At 44.0% G+C, this 26,621-nt stretch overlaps 1 protein-coding gene across 2 annotated transcripts in view; it reads right to left on the bottom strand.

Moving 5' to 3' along the window:
* LOC139262119 (sideroflexin-1) overlaps positions 1-26,621 on the bottom strand; it is a 141,950-nt gene that overhangs the window by 60,974 nt on the left and 54,355 nt on the right. Inside the window, exons 1-2 of one of the 2 annotated variants that reach the window (XM_070877270.1) lie at positions 14,840-14,922; positions 13,744-13,917 (exon numbers count right to left, since the gene is read on the bottom strand). In XM_070877270.1, coding sequence (XP_070733371.1) covers positions 13,744-13,907 — 164 coding nt within the window. In that variant the 5' untranslated portion in view covers positions 13,908-13,917; positions 14,840-14,922. Of the gene's footprint in view, positions 1-13,743; positions 13,918-14,839; positions 14,923-26,621 lie in introns of those variants that run through there. The other variant, XM_070877269.1, reaches the window with a different exon arrangement.

Here is a 26,621-nt window from a genome sequence, read left to right as displayed (position 1 = left end):
AAAAGATCCTCTAGGAATGAGTGACCATAACATAGTTTAATTTCAAATTCAGTTGGAGGGTGAGAAAGTTGGACATCAAACCAGTGTCCTACAATTAAATAAAGGAGTCTACAAAGGTATGAAGGCAGAATTGGCTAAAGTGGACTGGGAAAGTAGATTAAAGTGTGGGACAGTTGATGAGCAGTGACAGACATTTAAGGAGATATTTCTAACTGTCAAAAGTATATTCCAATGAGAAAGAAAGACTGTAAGAGAAAGGATAATCATCTGTGGCTAACTAAGGAAATAAGGGATGATATCAATCGAAAATAAGGGCATACAATGTGGCCAAGACTAGAGGGAGACCAGGGGATTGGGAACGTTTAAAAGCCAGCAAAGAATGACAAAAAATAATAAAGAAAGGGAAGAGAGATTATGAAAGTAAACGAGCACGAAATATAAAAACAGATAGTAAGAGTTTCTATAGGTATATAAAAAGGAAGAGTGGATAAAGTAAATGTTGGTCCCCAAGAGGATGAGTCTGGGGAATTAATATTGCAGAACAGGGAAATGGCAGAGATGTTTAACAAATATTTTGTATCTGTCTTCACGATAGAAGACACTTAAAACATCTCAATAGTGGATAATCAAATGGGTGAAAGGGAGGGAGGAACTTAATACAATCATTAAAGTAGTTGTACTCAGTAAAGTAATGGGACTAAAGGCAGACAAGTCCCCTGGACCTCATGGCTTTCTTCCTAGGGTCTTAAAAGAAGTGGCTGCAGATAGTGAATGCATTGGTTGTAATCTACCAAAATTCCCTGGATTCTCGGGAGGTCCCAGCGGTTTGGAACACCGCAAATGTAACGCCCCTATTGAAAAAGGAGGCAGACAGAAAGCAGGAAACTATAGACCAGTTAGCCTAACATCTGTCGTTGGGAAAATGCTGGAGTCCATTATTAAGGAAGCAGTCGCAGGACATTTGGTAAAGCATAATTCAATCAATCAGAGTCAGCATTGGTTTTATGAAAGGGAAATCACGTTTGACAAATTTGCTGGAGTTCTTTGAGGATGTAACGAGCAGGGTCGATAAGGGGGAATCAGTGGATGTGGTGTGTTTGAATTTCCAGAAGGCATTCGATTAGGTGCCACATAAAACGTTACTGCACAAGATAAAAGTTCACGGGATTGGGGTTAATAGATCAGCATGGCTAGAGGATTGACTAACTGTGGCTAACGAACAGAAAACAGAGAGTCGGGATAAATGGGTCTTTTTCCGGTTGGTAAACAGTAACTAGTGGGGTGCCGCAGGGATCGGTGCTGGAGCCTCAACAATTTACAATCTTTATTAATGACTTGGATGAAGGGACAGAGTGTAATGTAGCCAAGTTTGCTGATGATACAAAGATGGGTGGGAAAGCAAATTGTGAGGAGGACACAAAAAATCTGTAAAGGGATACAGACAGACTAAGTGAGTGGGCAAAAACTTGGCAGATGGAGTATAATGTGGGAAAACGTGAGGTTATCACTTCGGCAGAAAAAAAATAGAAAAGCAAATTATAATTTAAATGGAGAAAAATTGCAGAGTGCTGCAGTACAGAGGGTCCTGGGGTCCTTGTGCACGAAACACAAAAAGTTAGTATGCAGGTGCAGCAAGTAATAAGGAAGGCAAATGGAATGTTGGCCTTTATTGCAAGGGGTATGGAATATAAAAGCAGAGAAGTCCTGCTACAACTGTACAGGGTATTGGTGAGATCACACCTGTAACACTGCGTTTTGGTCTCCATATTTAAGGATGGATATACTTGCACTGGATGCTGTTCAGAAAAGATTCACTAGGTTGATTCTGGAGATGAGGAGAGTTGAGCCTATACTTATATGGAGTTCAGAAGAATGAGAGGTTCTCCAATTGAAACATATAAGATAATGAGGGGGCTCAACAAGGTGGATGCAGAGCAGATATTTCCACTCATAGGGGAAACTAAAACTAGGGGGCATAGTCTCAGAATAAGGGGCCTCCCATTTAAAACGTAGATGTGGAGGAATTTTTTCTCTCAGAGGGTTGGAAATCTGTGGAATTCTCTGCCCCAGAGAGCTGTGGAGGCTGGGTCATTGAATATATTTAAGAGATAGACAGAGTTTTGAGCGATAAGGGAACAAAGAGTTATGGGGAGCGGGCAGGGAAGTGGAGCTGAGTCCATGATCAGATCAGCCATGATATTAAATGGTGGAGCAGGCTCGAGGGGCCAAATTGCCTATTCCTGCTCCTATTTCTTATGTTCTTAAAGCGTGGCACGGGCATGCTGGGTTCAATGGCCTCCTTCTGTGATGTATATTTCCATGATTTTGAGAGACAAATGTATTTTCCTTAAATTTCAAGCTCTGGTCCAAATGTCCAATTATTGTTTTCTGTGGCCTTAAGAATCATTTAAAAAAAAATATATATTTTATTGGATGTGGACATCATTGGCAAGGCCAGCATTTATGCCCATCCCTAATTGCCTTTTAGAAGGTGGTGGTGAGCTGCCTTCTTGAACCACTGCAATCCGTGTGGTGAACGTACTCCCATGGTGTTTTTAGGGAGGGATGTCCACGATTTTGATCCAGCGACAATGAAGGAACGGCAATATATTTCCAAGTCAGGATGGTGTGCAATTTGGAGAGGAACTTGCAGGTGATGGCATTCCCATGCACCTGCTGCCCTTGTCCTTCTAGATGGTAGAGGTCACAGGGGGGGTGCTGTCGAAGAAGACTTGGTTAATTGTTGGAGCTGCACTCATCCAAGCAAGTGGAGAGTATGCCATCACACTCCTGACTTGTGCCTTGTAGATGGTGGAAAGGCTTTGGGGAGTCAGGAGGTGAGACACTCACCACAGAATACCCAGCCTCTGACCTGCTCTTGTGGCCACAGTATTTATGAGGCTGGTCCAGTTGAGTTTCTAATCAATGGTGACCCCCAGGGTGTTTATGGTGGGGGAATTCAGCGATGGTAATGCCACTGAATGTTGTCGGGTCGGTGGTTAGTGTCTCGCTTGTTGGAGATAGTCATTGATTAGTACTTGTGTGGCGCCAATGTTACTTGCCACTTATCAGCCCAAGCCTGAATGTCGTCTAGGTTTTGCTGCATGTGGGCATGGACTGCTTAATTATCTGAGGAGTTGCAAATGGAACTGAACACTGTGCAATCATCAGCGAACATCCCCACTTCAATGACCTTCTCTCAATCATGAGGTCAAATGAAGCGCTGAAGATGATTGGGCCTAAGACACCGTCCTGAGGATCTCCTGCAGCGATGTCCTGGGGCTGAGAAGATTGACCAACAACCACAACCATCTTCCTTTGTGCTAGGTGTGACTTTAGCCAATTGAGAGTTCCCCCCCGTCCTCGCCCAGATTCCCATTGACTTCAATTTTACTCCGGCTTCCGTGATGTCAAATGCAGTCACCGTCACGTCACCTCTGGAATTCAGGTCTTTTGTCCATGTTTGAACCAAGGCTGTAATGAGGTCCAGAGCCGAGTGGCCCTGGCAGAACCCATTCAAGCATTCAAGACCAGGAGAGATCTCTGTTCATATGCTCTTATTTATATGCATTTGCAGTTCTCTGATACTAGATGGTAAATTTTACATGTATTGTGAGACAAGGTGCGGGGGCATCACCACTATTGTTGTGTATCTGTAAAGCATGCACTCCCATGTTCCGCCACCAGGGAGCGCGTCCCCTGAAATCCCAAGGGATTGCAGCATCCCTTGGGAGCACTGCATATAAGCCAGCCCCCCCAAGGCCTGTTCCTCACTCTGGAATGACTTAATAAAGACTGAGGTCACTGTTACTTTAACCTCCCTGTGTGCAGTCTCATCTGTGTTAGGAACACAATAACTGGCGATGAGTATACGAATCCAACGCAAAGACGCAGCAAACTGTGGGCATCCTGGAGAAGTTCTCGGAGGGTGAGGACTGGGAAGCCTATGTCGAATGGCTAGACCAGTACTTTGTAGCCAACAAGCTGGACGGAGAAGGAAGCGCTGCAAAAAGGAGAGCGGTCCTCCTCACGTTCTGCGGGGCACCGATCTACAGCCTCATGAAGAATCTTCTGGCTCCGGTGAAACCCACAGATAAGTCGTATGAGGAGCTGTGTACACTGGTTTGGGAGCATCTTAACCCAAGGGAGAGCGTGCTGATGGTGAGGTATCGATTCTACATGTGCCAGCGATCTGAAGGTCAGGAAGCGGCGAGCTACGTCACCGAGCTAAGGCGACTTGCAGGACAATGTGAGTTTGACGGCTACCTGGAGCAAATACTGAGACTTTTTTGTACTGGGCATTGGCCACGAGACCATCCTATGAAAACTTTTGACTGTAGAGACACCGACCCTCAGTAAGGCCATTGCGATAGCACAGGTGTTCATGTCCACCAGTGATAACACCAAACAAATCTCTCAGCACACAAGTGCGAGCAATGTACATAAATTAACTGGAACTGTGTTTGCAAGCAGAAATGTACAAGGCAGAAACCACGAGTCTGCAACTGCCAGCAGGCCTCAGGTGACCCATATGACTGAGAGTCCGCAACAAAGGGTGAATGCAAGGCAATTCACACCTTGTTAGCGTTTTGGAGGCTTCCATTCAGCCTATTCATGCCGCTTCAAAGGGTATGTTTGCAAGAGCTGTGGAACAATGGGGCACCTCCAACGAGCTTGCAGACGAGCTGCAAGCTCTGCAAAACCTGCTAACCACCACGTGGCACAGGAAGATCGGTCCATGGTGGATCAAAGCAATTTCGAGCCTCAGAGAGAGGAGGCAGATGCTGAAGTACACAGGGTGCACACATTTGACGAAATGTCCACCTGTAATGCTAAATGTAAAATTGAATGGCTTAGCTGTAGCCATGGAACTGGACACTGGCACGAGCCAATCCATCGTGAGTAAAAATATGTTTGAGAGACTGTGGTGCAACAAGGCACTCAGACCAGCCCTGAGCCCCATCCACACGAAACTGAGAACGTACACCAAAGAGCTCATCACTGTCTTGGGCAGCGCCATGGTCAAGGTCATCTACAAGGGCACGGTGCATGAACTGCCACTCTGGATTGTCCCGGACAATGGCCCCACACTGCTTGGAAGGAGCTGGTTGGGCAAAATCCGCTGGAACTGGGATGACATCTGAGCACTATCACATGTCGATGAGGTCTCATGTACCCAGGTTCTTAATAAATTTCCTTCCCTTTTTGAGCCAGGCATTGGAAACTTTTCCGGGGCGAAGGTGCGGATCCACTTGGTCCCAGAGGCACGACCCATTCACCACAAGGCGTAAGCGGTACCTCACATGATGAGGGAGAGAGTGGAAATCGAGCTGGACAGGCTGCAATGCGAGGGCATCATCTCCCCAGTGGAATTCAGCGAGTGGACCAGTCCGATTGTTCCAGTACTCAAAAGTGATGGCACGGTCAGGATTTGCGGCGATTATAAAGTAACTATTAATCGTTTCTCACTACAGGACCAATACCCGCTTCCTAAGGCAGACGACCTATTTGCGACGCTGGCAGGAGGCAAGACGTTCACCAAGTTAGACCTGACTTTGGCCTACATGACGCAGGAGCTGGAGGAGTCTTCGAAGAACCTCACCTGCATCAACATGCACAAGGGACTGTTCATCTACAACAGACGCCCGTTTGGAATTCGCTCGGCTGCAGCGATCTTCCAGAGAAACATGGAGAGCCTACTCAAGTCGGTACCACGCACGGTGGATTTTCAGGACGACATATTGGTCGCGGGTCGAGACATTGTCGAGCACCTACAAAACCTGGAGGAGGTCCTCCAGCAACTGGATCGCGTAGGGCTGTGGCTGAAGAGGTCGAAATGCGTCTTCATGGCAACAGAAACGGAATTTTTGGGGAGAAAGATCGTGGCAGACGGCATTCGGCTCACAGACGCCAAGACAGAGGCTATCAGGAACGCGCCTAGGTCACAGAACGTCACGGAGCTGCGGTCGTTCCTGGGACTCCTCAACTGTTTTGGTAACATCTTACCGGGGTTAAGCACCCTCTTAGAGCCCCTACATGAGTTATTGTGTAAAGGTGAGAACTGGGTATGGGGAAAAAAAACAAGTAATTGCTTTTGAGAAAAGTTTTATGCTCCACAAGCTGCTTGTATTGTAAAACCTGTGTAAAAGACTTGTGCTAGCATGTGATGCGTTGTCGTACGGAGTCAGGTGTTTCAACCTGTCGCCTATGCCTCCAGGAGCTTGTCTAAGGCCGAGAGGGCCTATAGCATGATTGAGAAAGAGGCATTAGCGTGTGTGTTCGGGGTGAAGAAAATGCATCAGTACCTGTTTGGCCTCAAATTTGAGCTGGAAACCGATCACAAGCCCCTCATATCCCTGTTTGCTGAAAACAAGGGGATAAATGCTAATGCCTCAGCTCGCATACAAAGGTGGGCACTCGCGCTATCAGCGTATAACTATACCATCCGCCACAGGCCAGACACCCAGAACTGTGCGGGTGCCCTCAGTCGGCTACCATTGCCCACCACGGGGGTGGAAATGGCGTAGCCTGCAAACTTGTTGATGGTGGCGCAGCCCGCAGACTTGTTGATGGTCATGGAAGCGTTTGAAAATGATAAATCACCTGTCACGGCCCGCCAGGTTAGGACTTGAACCAGCCAAGATCCTCTGCTGTCCATAGTAAAAAACTGTGTACTGCATGAGAGCTGGGCCAGCATCCCCATTGAAATGCAAGAGCTAATCAAGCCGTTCCAGCGTTGAAAGGACGAGCTATCCATTCAGGCAGACTGCCTGCTGTGGGGTAACCGCGTAGTGCTACCCAAAAAGGGCAGGGAGACGTTCATCTCGGATCTCCACAGCACACACCCGGGTATAGTAATGATGAAAGCGATAGCCAGATCCCACGTGTGGTGGCCCGGTATCGACTCTGACTAAGAGTCCTGTGTACGGCAATGCAGCGTGTGCGCTCAGTTGAGCAACGTGCCCAGAGAGGCACCACTAAGTTTGTGGTCCTGGCCCTCCAGACCATGGTCAAGGATCCATGTCGACTATGCGGGTCCGTTTCTTGGTAAAATGTTCCTGGTGGTGGTGGATGCTTTTTCAAAATGGATTGAATGTGAAATAATGTCGGGAAGCACTGCCACCGCCACCATTGAAACCCTGAGGGCCATGTTTGCCACCCATGGCCTGCCTGACATACTGGTCAGTGACAACGGGCCATGTTTCACCAGTGTAACGAGGACTGTAAACAACTTCAGGAGGAAGTAGGTTGGGCAGAGGAATGCCAGTTTACATTTAATGTAGCGATATGTAAGGTGATGCATTTTGGAACAGAATAAGAGGAGTAACTCAGCATCAAATTGTAAACGAGCAGAGAGATTTGATTTAGACACAGATTTCTAAAGCGGAAAGAAAAGTTAAAACTGGATTAAAAATCATTTGGAATTGTAGATTTCATAAATAGTGGCAGAGTACCAAAGTAAAGAGATAATGTTAAACCTGTGCAACTAACTGCTTAGGCTGCACTTAGAATATTGTATTCAGTTTTGGGTGCTCTATTTTAGAAAGAATGCCAAGGCCATGGAGAGGGTAAAGAAAAGATGTGCGAAGATGAATACCAGGGCTGAGGGGCTTTAGTTAGGAGCAGTTTTTCCTGTAGGCTGCACTATGTTCTGCAGGCCTATTTCTTTCTATTAATGGTCCCTTTTAAATTTCACGCATAAGCAGCATTTCCAATTTAAAAGCTCGTGAGTGACCTGCTTGGGACCTTGCTGATTACTGTGTGGCCGTGCACACATACAGTTTAGAGGGAACATGGATAAGGACACACAAAAGAAACTATGGCTCTTATCACAGAGAGAACTTAAGAGGCGATCTGATAGAGGTGCTCAAAATTATACGGGGTTTTCGTTAGGTAAATTAGATAAAACTCTTTCTAATGTTTGGTAAGCCAGATGGTGTACATTTAAGAACATCCAAAGAGCAAAAGGAAAGATGAGAAATTCTTTATGCGCAGATCTCAGTTGGGACATGGAATGCCTCATCAGAAACAGAGGTGGAAGCAGAATCTGTAATCACTGTTAAAGGGAGTGGATAAACATTTGGAAAAGCATTTAATAGTGTTAAGAGATAGGGCAGAGAAATGCAATTAAATACCTAGTTCTTTTACTGGCACAGGTGCAGTGGCCTACATGGCCACTACCTGCGTTGTAATATTCTTTCACATTTACTTTCTTATCATTACAGGCGGTCCATCATCATAGGCGGTTCCTCGTATCGAGGATGACTTGCTTCCTCGTCAAAAGGGGTGAGTTCACAAGTGTTTCAATGAAGGACCTAATATTCCAGGTCCTACACTACATATTGAAGGGTGGAAGATGCCTGTACGTGGATTTTTTTTTAATGTGTGGTGGCCGTTACATGCCAACCACCACATGTGCTTGACAGAGCAAGGTCTTGGTCCAGTGGCAAGGATTAACCAAGACGACTGGAGACCAGCTCTGCTGCATGGACCTAGTGCACGCACAAATTGCAGTATGGGCTGGCCTGTGCCTCTTCTGGCCCCGAACTCTCACCTCTCCTGGGCCCTGATCACGTCGCTTAACGATCACTCGCCGCTCCTGCTGTACCTGCCCAAGCTTCAATCAGCGACTTGGATTATGGTGACGTCCAATCCAGTCGCCCTCTTCACAGCCGTCGCTCTCCAGCACGCGCAACACCTTGAAGTGGTATGCACCTTTTGAAAGCCCTGATCTATGCCTCTGTGATTCCCCCTCAGTTGCTTCCTTTCAAGATAGAAAAGTCTCTCTCTTTCTCAACTTTCCTCCTACCTCAGTCCTGTAACAGTGGGGGTCAGTTATGTATCTCTCTCTCTTCTACACTGCCTTCTGGACTTTATTATTTCCCTTGACAGAAATAGACAGTTTCTTAAATGGTAAGGGGTTATGGGGAGCGGGTGGGGAAGTGGAGCTGAGTCCATGATAGATCAGCCATGATCTTATTGAATGGCGAAGCAGGCTCGAGGGGGCGTATGGCCTACTCCTGCTCCTATTTCTTATCTTATGTCTTATGTTATGTGCCGAATTTAAAGAATTCATGACCCGCAATGGGATCAAACATGTCACCTTGGCCCCGTTTAAACCAGCCTCCAATGGACAGGCAGAGCAGGCAGTACAAACAATCAAACAGAGCCTCAAACGAGTCACAGAAGGCTCACTCCAAACCCGCCTGTCTCGAGTACTGCTCAGCTACCGCACGAGTCCCCGCTCGCTTATAGGGGTACCCCCGGCTGAGCTACTCATGAAAAGGACACTTAAAACCAGACTCTCGCTGGTTCACCCCAACCTGCATGATCAGGTAGAGAGCAGGCGGCAGCAACAAAATGTAAACGATGGTCGCGCCACTGTGTCACGGGAAATTGATCTGAATGACCGTGTATGTGCTAAACTATGGACATGGTCCCAAGTGGATCGCGGGCACGGTGATAGCTAAAGAAGGGAGTAGGGTGTTTGTAGTTAAACTAGACAATGGACAAATTTTCAGAAAGCATCGGACCAAATAAGGCTGCGGTTCAGAGACTGCCTTGAACAACCCACAGCAGACACCACCTTTTTCGAGCCCACAACACACACCCAAAGGATCAACGACACCACCCCGGACCAGGAAATCGAACCCATCACGCCCAACAGCCCAGGCTCACCCAGTAGCCCTGCAGGGCCAACAACACGCCAGCCCAGCGAGGGCACAGCCAACACACCAGAACAGACATTTGTACCGAGGCGGTCCACCAGGGAAAGAAAGGCTCCCGACCACCTCACCTTGTAAATAGTTTTCACTTTGACTTTGGTGGGGTGGATGGGGGGGGCGGGAGGGGAGTGATGATGTGTATCTGTAAAGCATGCACTCCCATGTTCCGCCACCAGAGAACTCATCCCCTGAAGTCCCAAGGGATCCCAGCATCTCTTGGGAGCACTGTATATAAGCTGGCCCCTAAGGCCTGTTCCTCACTCTGGAGTGTCTTAATAAAGACTGAGGTCACTGTTACTTTAACCTCCCTGTGTGCAGTCTCATCTGTGTTAGGAACACAATTTCTATAAACTTGCAGGCTATCCAGAAGGAACAAAGGATGGCTCTGGCAATTCTTGAAACCAGGTTTGATACAACACTGGAATTATACTCCATGATTTCTCAAGCCCAGGGAACCGGAGGTGGACCATCCAAAAGGTAAGTCATACCACTCTGCTCTAAAAATCCAATCGCGACTTGTCTCTGCAATTTTACTGTCATGTTTGCTTTTGCTAGTATGACATTTCAATTGTTAAGCAATTAACTTTCTAACATCTCCATCTGTGACATCCAGATAACTCTCAATCTTGTTCCTAACCAGATATTCAACAATCATTTTTCAAAAAATAAAGTGCTGTTAATTGACAAGGCATTAACAGCTTTTACTAGGAGTCTGCCCACATCAGGTGTAAGAAAGAAAGAAAGGCTTGCATTTATATAGCACCTTTCTCAACCACCGAACGTCTCAAAGCGCTTTACAGCCAATGAAGTTAATTTTGGAACGTCGTCACTGTTGCAATGTGGGAAATGTGACAGCCAATTTGTACACAGCAGGCTCCCATAAATAGCAATGTGACAACAAAAACAGATTATCTGGTCGTTATGTGGATTGAGTGATAAATATTAGCCAGGACACCGGGGATAACTCCCCTACTATTCTTCGAAATAGTTCCATGGGATCTTTTATGTCCACCTGAGAGAATAGACGGAGCCTCGGTTTAACATTTCATCCGAAAGACGGCATCTCCGACAGTGCAGCTCTCCCTCAACATTGCATTGGAGTGTCAGCCTAGATTTATGTGCTCATGTCATTGTGCTTACCAGGGAGCAGACTATTTTAGATCTGGTAATGTGTAATGACACTGGATTAATTAATGATCTCATAGTAAAGGATCCTCTTGGGAAGAGTGATCATAGCATGGTAGAATTTCAAATTCAGTGGGAGAGTGAAAAAGCAAGGTCTCAAACTAGTGTCCTGAACTTAAATAAAGGCAATTACAAAGGTATGAAGGCTAAAGTGGGCTGGGAAAATAGATTAAAGGGTAAGACGGTAGATAAACAGTGGCAAACATTTAAGGAGATATTTCATAACTCTCAGCAAAGGTATATTCCAGTGAGAAAGAGAAGGATGATCCATCCGTTGCTAACTAAAGAAGTAAAAGATGGTATCAAATTGAAAACAAAGGCATACAATGTTGCAAAGAATAGTGGAAGGCCAGAGGATTGGGAAAATTTTAGAACCCAGCAAAGGACGACAAAAAAAAAGAGAAAATAGTTTGAGAGTAAACTAGCAAGAAATATAAAAACAGACAGGGATATAAAAAGAGAGTAGCTAAAGTAAATGTTGGTCCCTTAGAGGATGAGACTGGAGAATTAATAATGGGAAAGAGGGAAATGGCAGAGACTTTGAACAAATATTTTGTATCGGTCTTCACGGTATAAGACACTAAAAGCATCCCAATAATTAATAATCAAGGGGCTATTGGGAGGGGGGGAACTTAAAACAATCACTATTACTAGAGAAAAATTAATAGGCAAATTAATGGGACTAAAGGTGGACAAGTCCCCTGGACCTGATGCCCTGCACCCGAGAGTCTTAAAAGAAGTGGCTGCAGAGATAGTGGATGTATTGGTTGTAATCTACCAAAATTCCCCGGATTCTGGAGCGGTCCCAGCGGATTTGAAAACCGCAAATGTAACACCCCTATTTAAGAAAGGAGAGAGACAGAAAGCAGGAAACTATAGACCAGTTAGCCTAACATCTGTCATTGGGAAAATGCTGGAGTCCATTATTAAGGAAGTAGCAGGTCATGAAGAAAATTATAATACAGTCAAATAGTCAGCATGGTTTATGAAAGGGAAATCATGTTTGACAAATTTGGTGGAGTTCTTTGAGGATGTAACGAGTAAGGTGGATGAAGGGGAACCAGTAGATGTCATGTATTTGGATTTCCAGAAGGCATTCAATAAGGTGCCACATAAAAGGTTACTGCACAAGATAAGAGCTCACGGGGTTGGGGTAATATATTCGCACTGATAGAGGATTGGCCAACTAACAGAAAACAGAGTGTCGAGATCAATGGGTCATTTTCAGGTTGGCAAACAGTAACTAGTGGGGTGCAACAGGGATCAGTGCTGGGGCCTCAACTAATTACAATCTATATTAATAACTTGGACGAAGGGACCAAGTGTAATGCAGCCAAATTTGATGATACAAAGATAGATGGGAAAGCAAGTTATGAGGAGGACGCAAAGAGTCTGCAAAGGAATATAGATAGGCTAAGTGAGTGGGCAAAAATTTGGCAGATGGACTATAATGTGGGATAATGTGGGAAAATGTGAGGTTATCCACTTTGGTAGGAAAAATAAAAAACCTAAATTATTTAAAGCGGGAAGAGATTACAAAATGCTGTGGTATAGCGGGATCAGGGGGTCCTTGTACATGAAACATAAAATATTAGCATGCAGATATTATAGGAAAATGTTGGTATAATGAGGGCATTACTTAGTTTTTAAAAATATTTATTTGTTACTTTTATTGTCTTACTACTGGATTAATGTAGTTTAAACTTACAGCCATATAAATACAATATTTAACACAATAGGCGAGCAAAACCAAGGTTAAATTGTCATATATATATCACCTGTCATTGTAAATAATAGCCAATGAGCATGTAATTTTATCTTTTCTGAATTAAATTGAAATGAGATTAGTTTTTTAAAAAACTTTACATGACCAGCTAATGCATAACTGGTGAGACCACACCTGGAGTACTACATACAGTTTTGTTCTCCTTGCATTGGAGGCAGTTCAGAGAAGATTCACTAGGTTGATTCCAGAGATGAGGTGGTTTGTCTTATGAAGAAATGTTGAGCAGGTTGGAGTTTAGAAAAATAAGAGGTGATCTTATTGAAACGTATAATATTCTGAGGGGGCTCTACAGGGTAGATGCAGAGAGGATGTTTCCCCTAGTGGGGGAATCTAGAAGTAGGGGGCATGGTTTCAGAATAAGGGGTCGCCCACTTAAAATGGAAATGAGGAGGAATTTCTTCTCTCAGAGGGTCGTGAATCTTTGGAATTCTCTACCCCAGAGAGCTGTGGAGGCTAGGTCATTAAATATATTTAAGGTGGAGATAGACAGATTTTTGAACGATGAGAGTCAAGGGTTGTGGTGAGTCGGCAACGAAGTGGAGTTGAGGCAAAGATCAGATTAGCCATGATCTTATTGAATGGCGGAGCAGCCTCGAGGGGCCAAATGGCCTACTCCTGCTCCTATTTCTTATGTTTTAAGTCCCTTCTGAATCAGAGTCAAATGTGCTACCCATTGAACCACAGCTAACATGAAGGTGTAAGGTTGGGTCAACCCTTCCAGTCTCAAGTCTTGTTTGAGGCTTACTAATTTTATGCAGCTTTAGTTCTGTGCTCACTGCCCATGTTAAATAGCTTGTTCTCTGATGGTAATTTTTTGCTCCTGTTATATTATATTATATTCAGAATATCACTCACTTTTTTCTCAAAGGGTTCCTATTCACAAAGAAAGGAGTTCAGTCTACACAACGTACATTCCTTTTTCCCCATTGTTTAATTTAAAAGAGTCAAGATCAAATTGAGTGATAAAATTGCAGTACATCAGAAATATATCTAAGTAAAAATAGAAGACAGGCTGCAATGTCATACCAAAACTCTGCTATACTATACCTATAATCATGTATTATCTTTCTAGCATTGTCCAACTGGGCACTTGATAGAAGAATATTCCTGGGGTCAGTAACTGTGAAGAAGTGTTTTGCTCTCCCAATAAAAGTACCCTGGTCCCATCGAGGCTCTTTGATATTGATGTTCAATGACACTTCTCCAGTCATTTTATAGTCTCTACAAGGTAAACAACAAACATGAAAGTTATGCATTAGTTGGTCATGTAAAGTTTTGAAAAAAACTAACCGCATTTCAATTTAATTCAGAAAAGATAAAATTACATGCTCATTGGCTATTATTTACAATGACAGGTGATATATATATGACAATTTACACTTGGTTTTGCTAGCCTATACTGTTAAATATTGTATTTATATGGCTGTGTTTAAACTACATTAATCCAGTAATAAGACAATAAAGGTAACAAATAAATATTTTTTAAAACTAAGTAATGCCCTCATTAAACCAAGACTTTCCTATAATAACCTGTAGTGGTGTAAATGTTCTGTAAAAAAAAAACACGAGGAGAGAGAACCAAATTCTGATTTGGTCGCCCTAGTTCCACCAGAATTACCAAATAGGTAGCTTGGCACAGAAGTGGTGGTAAATTAGCTCTCGTCTAACAGACGGAACGCAAGAGTAGCTAGAAGATAATGTGCATCATTAAATCACAATGTTATCTCACAATGGTACATTAAACCTGCCCTACATACTGGTGTGTACCTGATCCTGTGGACGAATAATCTCATACCTCATCATCATAAGCAGTCCCTCGAAATCGAGGAAGACTTGCTTCCACTCTAAAAGTGAGTTCTCAGGTGACTACAGTGCAATGGCGGGAATTAGAGTCTCTAACAGGTGCGGCAGACAGTGGATGAAGGAAAGGGTGGGTGGGAAGTCTAGTTTGCCACACACTCCTTCCCCTGTCTGCACTTGATTTCTGCATGCTCTCGTTGAGACTCGAGGTGCTCAGCACCCTCCCGGATGCTCTTCCTCCACTTTGGATGGTCTTGGGCCAGGGAATCCCAGGTGTTGGTGGGGATGTTGCATTTTATCAGGAAGGCTTTGAGGGTGTGCTTGAAATATTTCCTCTGCCCACCTGGGACTAGCTTGCCGTGAAAGAGTTCCGAGTAGAGCGCTTGCTTAGGGAGTCTTGTGTCGGGCATGCGGACGATGTGGCCCACCCAACGGAGCTCGCCGAGTGTGGTCAGTGCTTCGATGCTGCGGATGTTGGCTTGAGCGAGAACACGGTCGTTGGTACGTCTATCATAAGAACATAAGAATTAGGAACAGGAGTAGGCCATCGAGCCCCTCGAGCCTGCTCCGCCATTCAAAAAGATCATGGCTGATCTGGCCGTGGACTCAGCTCCACTTACCCGCCCGCTCCCCATAACCCTTAATTCCCTTATTGGTTAAAAATCTATCTATCTGTGACTTGAATACATTCAATGAGCTGGCCTCAACTGCTTCCTTGGGCAGAGAATTCCAGAGATTCACAACCCTCTTCTCAACTCAGTTTTAAATTGGCTCCCCTGTATTTTGAGGCTGTGTTCCCTAGTTCTAGTCTCCCCGACCAGTGGAAACAACCTCTCTACCTCTATCTTGTCTATCCCTTTCATTATTTTAAATGTTTCTATAAGATCACCCATCATCCTTCTGAACTCCAACGAGTAAAGACCCAGTCTACTCAATCTATCATCATAAGGTAACCCCCTCATCTCTGGAATCAGCCTAGTGAATCGTCTGCGTACCCCCTCCAAAGCCAGTATATCCTTCCTTAAGTAAGGTGACCAAAACTGCACGCAGTATTCCAGGTGCGGCCTCACCAATACCCTGTACAGTTGCAGCAGGACCTCCCTGCTTTTGTGCTACATCCCTCTTGCAATGAAGGCCAACATTCCATTCGCCTTCCTGATTACCTGCTGTACCTGCAAACTAACTTTTTGGGATTCATGCACAAGGACACCCAGGTCCCTCTGCACCGCAGCATGTTGTAATTTCTCCCCATTCAAATAATATTCCCTTTTACTGTTTTTTTTCCCAGGTGGATGACCTCACATTTTCCTACATTGTATTCCATCTGCCAAACCTTAGCCCATTCGCTTAACCTATCCAAATCTCTTTGCAGCCTCTCTGTGTCCTCTACACAATCCGCTTCCCCACTAATCTTTGTGTCATCAGCAAATTTTGTTACACTACACTCTGTCCCCTCCTCCAGGTCATCGATGTATATTGTAAACAGTTGTGGTCTCAGCACCAATCCCTGTGGCACACCACTAACCACCGATTTCCAACCTGAAAAGGACCCATTGATCCCAACTCTCTGCTTTCTGTTAGCCAGCCAATTCTCTATCCATGCCAATACATTTCCGCTGACTCCGCGTACCTTTATCTTATGCAGTAACCTTTTGTGTGGCACCTTATCGAATGCCTTTTGGAAATCTAAATACACCACATCCATCGGTACACCTCTATCCACCATGCTCGTTATATCTTCAAAGAATTCCAGTAAATTAATTAAACATGATTTCCCCTTCATGAATCCATGTTGCATCTGCTTGATTGCACTATTCCTATCTAGATGTCCCGCTATTTCTTCCTTAATGATAGCTTCAAGCATTTTCTCCACTACAGATGTTAAACTAACCGGCCTATAGTTACCTGCCTTTTGTCTGCCCCCTTTTTTTAAACAGAGGCATTACATTAGCTGCTTTCCAATCCACTGGTACCTCCCCAGAGTCCAGAGAATTTTGGTAGATTATAACCAAAGCATCTGCTATAACCTCTGCCATCTCTTTTAATACCCTGGGATGCATTTCATCAGGACCAGAGGACTTGTCTACCTTGAGTCCCATTAGCCTGTCCAGCACTACCTCCCTAGTGATAGTGATTGTCTCAAGGTCCTCCCTTCCCACATTCCCGTGACCAGCAATTTTTGGCATGGTTTTTGTGTCTTCCACTGTGAAGACTGAAGCAAAATAATTGTTTAAGGTCTCAGCCATTTCCACATTTCCCATTACTAAATCCCCCTTCTCATCTTCTAAAGGACCAACATTTACTTTAGTCACTCTTTTCCTTTTTGTATATCGGTAAAAGCTTTTACTATCTGTTTTTATGTTTTGCGCAAGTTTACTTTCGTAATCTATCTTTCCTTTCTTTATTGCTTTCTTAGTCATACTTTGCTGTCGTTTAAAATTTTCCCAATCTTCTAGTTTCTCACTAACCTTGGCCACCTTATCTGCATTGGTTTTTAATTTGATACTCTCCTTTATTTCCTTGGTTATCGCTTCTCTTACCGCCCTTCTTTTTCACTGGAATATATTTTTGTCGCGCACTATGAAAGAGCTCCTTAAAAGTCCTCCACTGTTCCTCAATTGTGCCACCATTTAGTCTATGTTCCCAGTCTACTTTAGCTAGCTCTGCCCTCATCCCACTGTAGTCCCCTTTGTTTAAGCATAGTATATGCTCGTTTGAGACACTACTTCCTCACCCTCAATCTATATTACAAATTCAACCATACTGTGATCACTCATTCCGAGAGGATCTTTTATGAGGAGATCGTTTATTATTCCTGTCTCATTACACAGGACCAGATCTAAGAAAGCTTGCTCCCTTGTAGGTTCTGTAACATACTGTTCTAAGAAACAATCCCATATGCATTTTATGAATTCCTCCTCCAGGCTACCCCGTGCGATTTTATTTGACCAATCGATATGTAGGTTAAAATCCCCCATGATTACTGCCATTTCTTTTTCAGATGCCTCTATTATTCCCTTGATTATTGTCCGTCCCACCGTGAAGTTATTATTTGGGGGCCTATAAACTACGCCCACCAGTGACTTTTTCCCCCTTACTATCTCTAATCTCCATCCACAATGATTTAACATTTTATTCATTGGAGCCAATATCATCTCTCACAACTGCCCTGATATCATCCTTTATTAACAGAGCTACCCCACCTCCTTTCCCTTCTTGTCTATCCTTCCAAATTGTCAGATACCCCTGTATGTTTAATTCCCAGTCTTGTCCATCCTGCAACCACGTTTAGGCATGCAGGTACAGCAGGCAGTTAAGAAAGCAAATGGCATGTTGGCCTTCATAGTGAGAGGATTTGAGTATAGGAGCAGGGAGGTCTTGCTGCAGTTGTACAGGGCCTTGGTGAGACCATACCTTGAGTATTATGTGCAGTTTTGGTCTCCTAATCTGAGGAAGGACATTCCTTGCTTTTGAAGGAGCGCAGCGAAGGTTCACCAGACTGATTCCCGGGATGGCAGAACTGACATATGAAGAAAGACTGGATCGACTCAGCTGATATTCACTGGAATTTAGATGAATGAGAGGGGATCTCATAGAAACATATAAAATTCTGACGGGATTGGACAGGTTAGATGCAGGAAGAATGTTCCCGATGTTGGGGATGTCCAGAACTAGGGGTCACAGTCTAAGGATAAGGGGTAAGCCATCTAGGACAGAGATGAGGAGAAATTTTTTCACCCACAGAATTGTGAACCTATGGAATTCTCTACCACAGAAAGTTGTTGAGTCCAGTTTGTTGGATATATTCAAAAGGGAGTTAGATGTGGCCCTTACGGTTAAAGGGATCAGGGAGTATGGAGAGAAGGCAGGAATGGGGTACTGAAGTTGCATGATCAGCCATGATCATATTGAATGGTGGTGCAGGCTCGAATGGCCGAATGGTCTGCTCCTGCACCTATTTTCTACGTACACCTCAGTGAAGATGTTGATGATGGCTTGGAGATTGGCCTCTGAATGTATGCAGGCGCAAGCATCGTCTGCATACTGTAGTTTGATGACGGAGGATGGGACGACCTTGGATCTAGCCTGGAGGCGACGAAGACTGAACAGGTTCCTGTTGGTTCTATAGTTTAGTGCCATTCCACCGGAGAGCTTGTTTAGAGTGAGATGTAGCATTGCAGCAAGAAAGATCGAGAAGAGCGTTGGCGCAATGACGCAGCCCTGCTTGACCCTGGTCCGGACGTGGATTGGGTCTGTCGTGGATCCGTTGGTCAGGATCACGGCTTGCATGTCGTCGTGGAGCAGGCGGATTGTTGGTGACAATTTTTGGGGGCAGCCAAAATAGAGGAGGACGCTCCATAGTCTCTCACGGTTGACAGTGTCAAAGGCCTATGTGTGGTCAAAGACGGTCATGTACAAGGGTTGGTGCTGTTCCCTGCATTTCTCTTGTAGTTGTCGCACGGTGAAGATCATGGGCCAGATTTTACACTTATAACGCCCACTTAACGTCCATTTTACTGCTGAAATGAGGTATAATGCCCAGATATCGCCCATTTAGCCACAAAATGGAAACTGACACCCATTTTTCGGACACTTATCGCCGAGCGTTACTTTCCCCGTGGACGCAACGCCCGGAAAAAATATTACCCGCCCACTTTTTTTGGGCGGACTCATCAGAATGGGCGAAACCAACGCCCATAATATTGCCCAGCGTTACTTTCCGCACATAATGAATGCCGAGATTCAATAATAACGACTGCCCACTTTACTTTGTCGTAGAGATCACATTTGCCGAAACTAACGCTCAGTATATCGCAAAGCGTCACTTTCACCACCTTGCACACATCTCGCTCACAATATCGCTCGCCCAAAAAACCACCTGGAAAAAGTGGAACTAACCAGAACTACTCACAGCAGTATCGACCCCATGTTCTAAATCACATGTTGCATCATTTAAAAGGCTGCTCTGCTTCAACCTTGGGGGAGTTTGGATGTACTCTGGAGGTCTTGAGGTGAAATGAACAGCTGGACAAATATCTTTATCATACGATGGACAACTAGAATTTAATAGGTGTTTTCGTGGGGACATTCATTCTGTGACAAATCGGTGGAAAACAGATAGCTATTGGAATGGGGCCTGTCCTTTCCCACCCTCTCTTGATGACCATTTACATGCTGCAGACTCGAGATGGCAGAAGGTATGCTCAACAGCATCATGTGCCCAATGTAAGACGTGACAGACTGATGAGGAGGACCAAACGTTATACCCACCCCCGCAAGTACAGGGAGAAGCAGTCTTACCTCAACTTGCCCGACACCACCTGCCTTCGGAGACTGCGCTTCCACAAAGAGGTTATCAGTGAGATCTGCAGCCTGCCAGCACCATCAGTACGGCACTGTCCGTCGAGGTCAAAGTCACTGCGGCACTGTCGTTCTATGTGTTGGGTTCTTTTCAGGCCTCAGCCGGCGAATTTGCAGTCTGTCTCAGCATGCCACACATTGCTACATTAGACAGGTCACTGAAGCCCTGTACGAATGTAGGATGGACTTTATCAGCTTCCCTATGACCAGGGAGGCTCAGACTGAGAGGGCTCTAGGATTCTAACAAATTGCTAACTTCCTCGAGGTGCAGGGAGCATTAGACTGTATGCACATTGCGATGTGGGCACCTTTTCCGAATGCAGAGGTTTTCAGGAACCGCAAGGGATTCCACTCCCTGAATGTGCAACTCGTTGTCGACCACCAGCAAATTATTATGGCAGTGAATGCTAAATTTCCGGGCAGCATCCATGATGCTCACAGCCTGCGTGAGAGCACTGTATCTGACTTGTTTAACAATCAGCCACAAGGTCAATGCTGGATGCTTGGTGACAAAGGATATGGCCTCGCCACCTGGCTGATGACCCCCACCCTGCGCGACAGCCACACCAAAGCCGAGAAGCAATACGAGAGCCACAGAGCCACTCACAATATCGTGGAGAAAACCATTGGAGTGCTTAAGCAGCGCTTTAGATACCTGGACCACTCAGGAGGCGAGCTCCAATACCACTCTGAGCAGGTAGCTCAATTCGTGGTGGTGTGCTCCATGCTGCACAACTTGGCTATCAGGAGGGGACAAGAATTACCAGAAGGGTGTGATGGTCCACCTCAGGAAAGAAAGGAAGAGGAGGACGAGGAGGTGGATGCTGACCTCTGGCCAGACAATCAGGCTGATGGTGAAGCCATGCCCCCGCCCCTCCTGTAGACCGCATGAAAGGGCCCTTGGTGGCATCATAGCTGCAAAAATCTTGCGTCAGGAGCTCATAAATGAGCGCTTTGCCTGAAAGAAAGTTGGTAGTATTTACAAGGCTGGGTGTGTCGGTCATATGCAGTGCCGTGCTTCGGGACCACTGGGAGCCCTCTACCACCAGTGTTCCTGGCTAACAGCTCCAGGGCCTCCCCTCCATCCTTTACATGTCATATCTTATTTGTTGGACAAAAACTCATTGTCAACTATGTTCTTGGTGCTTAGTAGGCTTTTTGCTACTGGTGAATCTCTCTCGTGCCTCCCATAACAGCCAAACAAGCACACACCACACCCACACACGCTTTCAGTCACTCTCTTCTCCCCCTCTCGGTCTCCTCTTCTGCACATGTAATGATGGCCCCTGACCTCCTGAATCGCAGGAAACGAGCATTGCCATGCCGTTGCTTAGGACGGCGACACTTTACGGCAGAAGGTCAGAGAGATTTAACGCTGACGCCCATCTCAGATCGCTCCCAAGGTATGGAACGTGATCCACATTGTTCAAGGTCTCGTCATGGATCTTGATAATCAGGGGCAGTGCCATGTGGCGGGGGCAGGTTGGTAGAGATTCAAGGTTGTTCCAACTCTGTCATTGAACTACAGTATGCAGGCGACGCTTGCGTCTATGCACTTTCGGAGGCCAAACTCCAAACCACCATTGACACCTTCACCGAAGCATATGAGAGTCTGGGCCTCACATTAACCATCAGTTAGACTAACATCTGTGGTTGGGAAAATATTGAAGTCCATTATTAAAGAAGCAGTAGCAGGATATTTGGAAAAGCAAAATTCGGTCAGGCAAAGTCAGCATGGATTTATGAAGGGGAAGTCATGTTTGACAAATTTGCTGGAATTCTTCTGAGGATGTAACGAACAGGGTGGATAAAAGGGAACCAGTGGACGTGGTGTATTTGGACTTCCAGAAGGCATTTTGACAAGGTGCCACATAAGAGGTTACTGCACAAGATAAAAGTTCACGGGGCTGGGGGAAATATATTCGCATGCATAGAGGATTGACTAACTAACAGAGAAGAGAGAGTCGGGATAAGTGGTTCATTCTCTGGTTGGCAACCAGTAACTAGTGGGGTGCTGCAGGGATCAGTGTTGGGACCACAACTATTTATAATCTATATTAATGACTTGGAAGAAGGGACTGAGTGTAACATAGCCAAGTTTGCTGACGATACAAAGATGGGAGGAAAAGCAATGTGTGAGAAGGACACAAAAAATCTGCAAAAGGACATAGACAGGCTAAGTGAATGAGCAAGAAATTGGCAGATGGAGTATAATGTTGGAAAGTGTGAGGTTTTGCACTTTGGCAGAAAAAAAATCAAAGAGCAAGTTATTATTTAAATGGAGAAAGATTGCAAAGTGCCGCAGTACAGCGGGACCTGGGGGTACTTGTGCATGAAACACAAAGGATAATATGCAGGTACAGCAAGTGATCAGGAAGGCCAATGGAATCTTGGCCTTTATTGCAAAGGGGATGGAGTATAAAAGCAGGGAAGTCTTGCTACAGCTATATAAGGCATTGGTGAGGCCACACCTGGAATACTGCGGCAGTTTTGGTTTCCATATTTACGAAAGGACAAACTTGCTTTGGAGGCAATTCAGAGAAGGTTCACTAGGTTGATTCCGGAGATGAGGGCACTGACTTATGGTTGAGTAGGTTGGGCCTCTACTCATTGGAATTCAGAAGAATGAGGTGTGATCTTATCAAAACTTATAAGATTATGAGGAGGCTTAACAAGGTGGATGCAGAGAGGATGTTTTCACTGATGGGGGAGACTAGAACTAGAGGGCATGATCTTAGAATAAGGGGCCGCCCATTTAAAACAGAGATGAGGAGGAATTTCTTCTCTCGGAGGGTTGTAAATCTGTGGAATTTTCTACCTCGGGGAGCTGTAGAAGCTGGGACACTGAATAAATTTAAGACAGAAATAGACAGTTTCTTAAGCGATAAGGGGATAAGGGGTTATGGGGAGCGGGCAGGGAAGTGGAGCTGAGTCCATGATCAGATCAGCCGTGATCTTATTGAATGGCGGAGCAGGCTCGAGGGACCACATGGCCTACTCCTGTTCCTATTTCTTATGTTCTTATGTTCTTATGCAAGACAAAGGTCCTCTACCAACCTGCACACAGTACTCTTAAGTGTGGCCGGAGCAGGGTCCTATACAATTTTAACATATCTTCACGACTTTTGAATTCTATACCCAAAGAAATAAATCCCAGTGCCGTGTTAGCATTTTTAAATGCTTTGCTGACCTGTGATGTTGCTTTTAAATGATTTGTTCACCTGTATCCTTAGATCCCTTTGATCTGCTACCGCATTCAGTTTCTTATTTTCTAAGGTGTAGGTGATGCTTCTGTTTTTCCTACCGAAGTGCATCACCTCACGTTTAATTATGTTAAAAGTTTATTTGGCCCTTCACTGCCCAGACTGCAAGTTTTCTATGTTCTTATGTTCTGGATTCCTCCACCAGAGGAAATAGTTTCTCTGAATCTACCCTACAGAAACCCTACCAATTAGATCACCCCTCAACCATTTAAATCCAAGAGAATACAAGCCATGTTTATCCAAGCCAGGAAAGAAATACTAGTTTAATTGAGAGGTCAGGATGTAGGGCAGCAATGGAGACATACACCAAGCTCCCTAAAGAGAGGGGATAAAACCAGCCTCCCACATTTCAAGCATTGTATTTGATTGTGTCGTATTTTGTCATCCATTCTTCTCCCATTTCAACCAGCAAAAATTCATTTGAATTTTTATTACATCCTTCATGACAAATTCGTCTGAGTTCAGGAATACTGGCATTTACATTTTTTAATCTATGCAAGTCTCAACACAGTGGTTTCTTTCATCTTATTTACATGGTACTAAAGATAAAGAAAGCAGTAGTGAGCAATATTTTATTGCTAACCATTACAAACCCAGAATCCATAATATGATAACCAAGTGGAAAAAAACAAAGCGCACAGGCAATGATTAATGTGAGTAGAACAACAATTCGAGAGATTGGCTAAGTCACTAAAGCATTTGTACTGGACACTTGCACTGATATTTTCATTGTGTGTGTATAATTTTTTTATTTCTGCTCTACACCCTGACCACTCAATTAAATTAGGATTAATTTTCTAGCTCGAGTAAAAATACACAAAAATATTAAGAAATTATATACACGATAATCCAACATACTAGACTGTGATGCAAATACTTAAGGAACTTAATCTAATATTTTAAACCAGGGAATCTTCCATGGTGTTGTTCACAGGCACAGGTCAGAATTTAAACAAGATGAGCTGGAATGGTCACCTTGCTGGATATTGAGGTTGTGCATGCATAGAAGGCCAAAATGTACTGCTTTGTATTCGGCAGCTCTTCATTTATTTTTGAGCACTCAACCATAATCATGGGAATAAGCTGGGTATGGTTAAACCAACTTTAATATTTAGTTACACAGATAATTTAATCAAGGTCAGACCAATATCATTAGCCAGAACTTCAAATGAGCAGAAAAAAAAAATATATTTTTTTTTAAGGAAACCAAAGCTAGATACAATACAAAAAAAATCTACTTTCAACCCTGGCTGCATTACAGAAACTAAAACACAAAACCATGTTATGACTATCTGATTCAACAGTTTTTCTTTCAATTGTACACAGGAACAGAAGTAGGCCATTCAGCCCCTGGTGGCTGTTCCAGCATTCAAGTAGATCATTGCTGATTTGCATCTCAACTCGATTTGCCCACCTTTGCTCCATATCCCTTGATACCCTTAATAAAAGTCTGTCGATTTGTCTTGAAAAAAAACTAGCCTAGTATCAACAACCATTTGAGCGAGTTCCAGATTTCCACTACCCTTTGTGTGGAAATAAATATATAGTTTTAAACATTAATATTTGTGTTATACCTTCTTTTAAAAGTTCCTTCATGGCCAGCGGTGCAAAATATAATGTTACAAACAAAAATAGTACTAATTATGTATCCTTTCAAACTTTTTCTGAAAGGAGACCGACAACACAGGAGTGCCTTTTTTATTACATTATATGGGCACAATTTACATCTGTTGAGGTTCTGGGTTTACTGTTGTGGAGACCAAGAAATATGAAGCTTGAGAAGATTCAGTTAATTTGCATCTTTTCTAAATATGCTTTCAACAATGTTTAATATAACTAAAAGCGTGTGTGTGTGAGTGAGTGAGTGAGTGAGTAAGGGAAAGAGCGAGCAAGATTATATCAATTATTAATTCCAGCAACTAAGCAGCTTAATATTTATACCAATTCTTTATGCAACCACTCTATTTGTGGTGTAATGCATGTTATCTAGGCAAAACTAAATTTACCTAGAATATTGGGGAAAATGTAAGTTTTAGTGCTTATTAGTAAGTAAGACCCATGGTCCAGAGAGAACATGGACGAGAAAAGTAAGCTAAGCAGTACGGTGCTTGAGTTGAGATGCCAGAATCAATGTAATCAATACAGAATCCCTATCTCTAATCTTTTTTAGCCTCACAACCCCACAAGATGTCTGCGCTCCTCAAATTCTGCCCTCTTGAACATCCCTCATTATAACTGCTCAACCATCGGTGACCGTGCCTTCAGCTGTTTAAGCCCCAAGTTCTGGAACTACCTCCTTAAACCTCTCCACCTCCCTTTCCTCCTTTAAGACACTCCTTCAAACCTACCTCTTCAACCAAGCTTTTGGTCATCTGCCTTCATTTCTTCTTTTGTGGCCCAGTGTCAAATTTATCTGTTTTGTCTTGTAACACTGTTGTGAAGCGCCTTGGGATGTTTTACTACGTTAAAGGCGCTATATAAATAAAAGTTAGTTGGCACAAGTCATCTGTAGAGGCTGTAGTTCTTAAGTATTGGAATTGGTTAAATGTGCATTTGCAGGAACCCTAGTACTGAGGTAAGATTTCAGCCAAATAACTTACACTTGGAAGGACTCTAGTCCTGAAGTAGGGTATTAGCTGAGTTCAACACTTCAAGCCTACAGTGCAATGAGAAAACCATCAATGATAATTGATGACAGAAATCAAAACATTTTGGTCATTTTGATCATAGTGGCTGGTGCCTGTACAGAGAGCTTTAGAAGAAAATATGAATTGCATCGTAGGGTATCCAATAACACTACAGAAGCTGCAACATCAAGTATTAGGATGTTGGGTACCTTGTATAAAGATTTTTTGATTTTTACTGAAAAATTACTATTGGTGGCATAGTAAGTAGTGCAGACGGGAGCATAAAATTGCAGAGACATTGATAGACTAAGTGAGTGGGCAAAACTGTGCCAGGTGAATTTCAACACAGTTAAGTGTGAGGTCATTCATCTTGGACCAAAAAAGGATAGATCAGAGTATTTTTTTTTTTTAAATGGTGAAAAGCTAGGAACAGCGGAGGTCCAAAGAGATTTAGGGTTCCATGTACATAGATCACTAAAATGTAGTAGTTGGGTGCAAAAAAAAACCAAAAAGGCTAATGGAGTGTTAGCTTTTATATCTAGAGGGCTAAAATATAAAGAAGAGGAAGTTCTGCTACAAAGCCATGGTTAGACCACATCTGGAATACAAGTTCTGGGCATCACATCTTAGAAAGGTAATATTGACCTTGGAAAGGTAATATTGACCTTGGAAGGAGTGCAGCACAGATTCACCAGAATGTTACCAGGGCTTCACGAATTAGATTATGGAGAGAGATTGCATAAACTAGGCTTATATTCCCTGCAATATAGAAGGTTAAGGGGTGATTTAATTGAGGTTTTAGGATTTTGAAAGGAATTGCTAGAGTAGATACACAAACTTTTCCTGCTTTGGGGACTCTAGAATAAGGGAACAT

Source organism: Pristiophorus japonicus, chromosome 4 (genome assembly GCF_044704955.1).
Source record: "Pristiophorus japonicus isolate sPriJap1 chromosome 4, sPriJap1.hap1, whole genome shotgun sequence".
NCBI lineage: Eukaryota > Metazoa > Chordata > Chondrichthyes > Pristiophoridae > Pristiophorus > Pristiophorus japonicus.
Note: the sequence above shows the minus strand (reverse complement) of the source record. Positions and strands in the feature narration are given on the sequence as shown.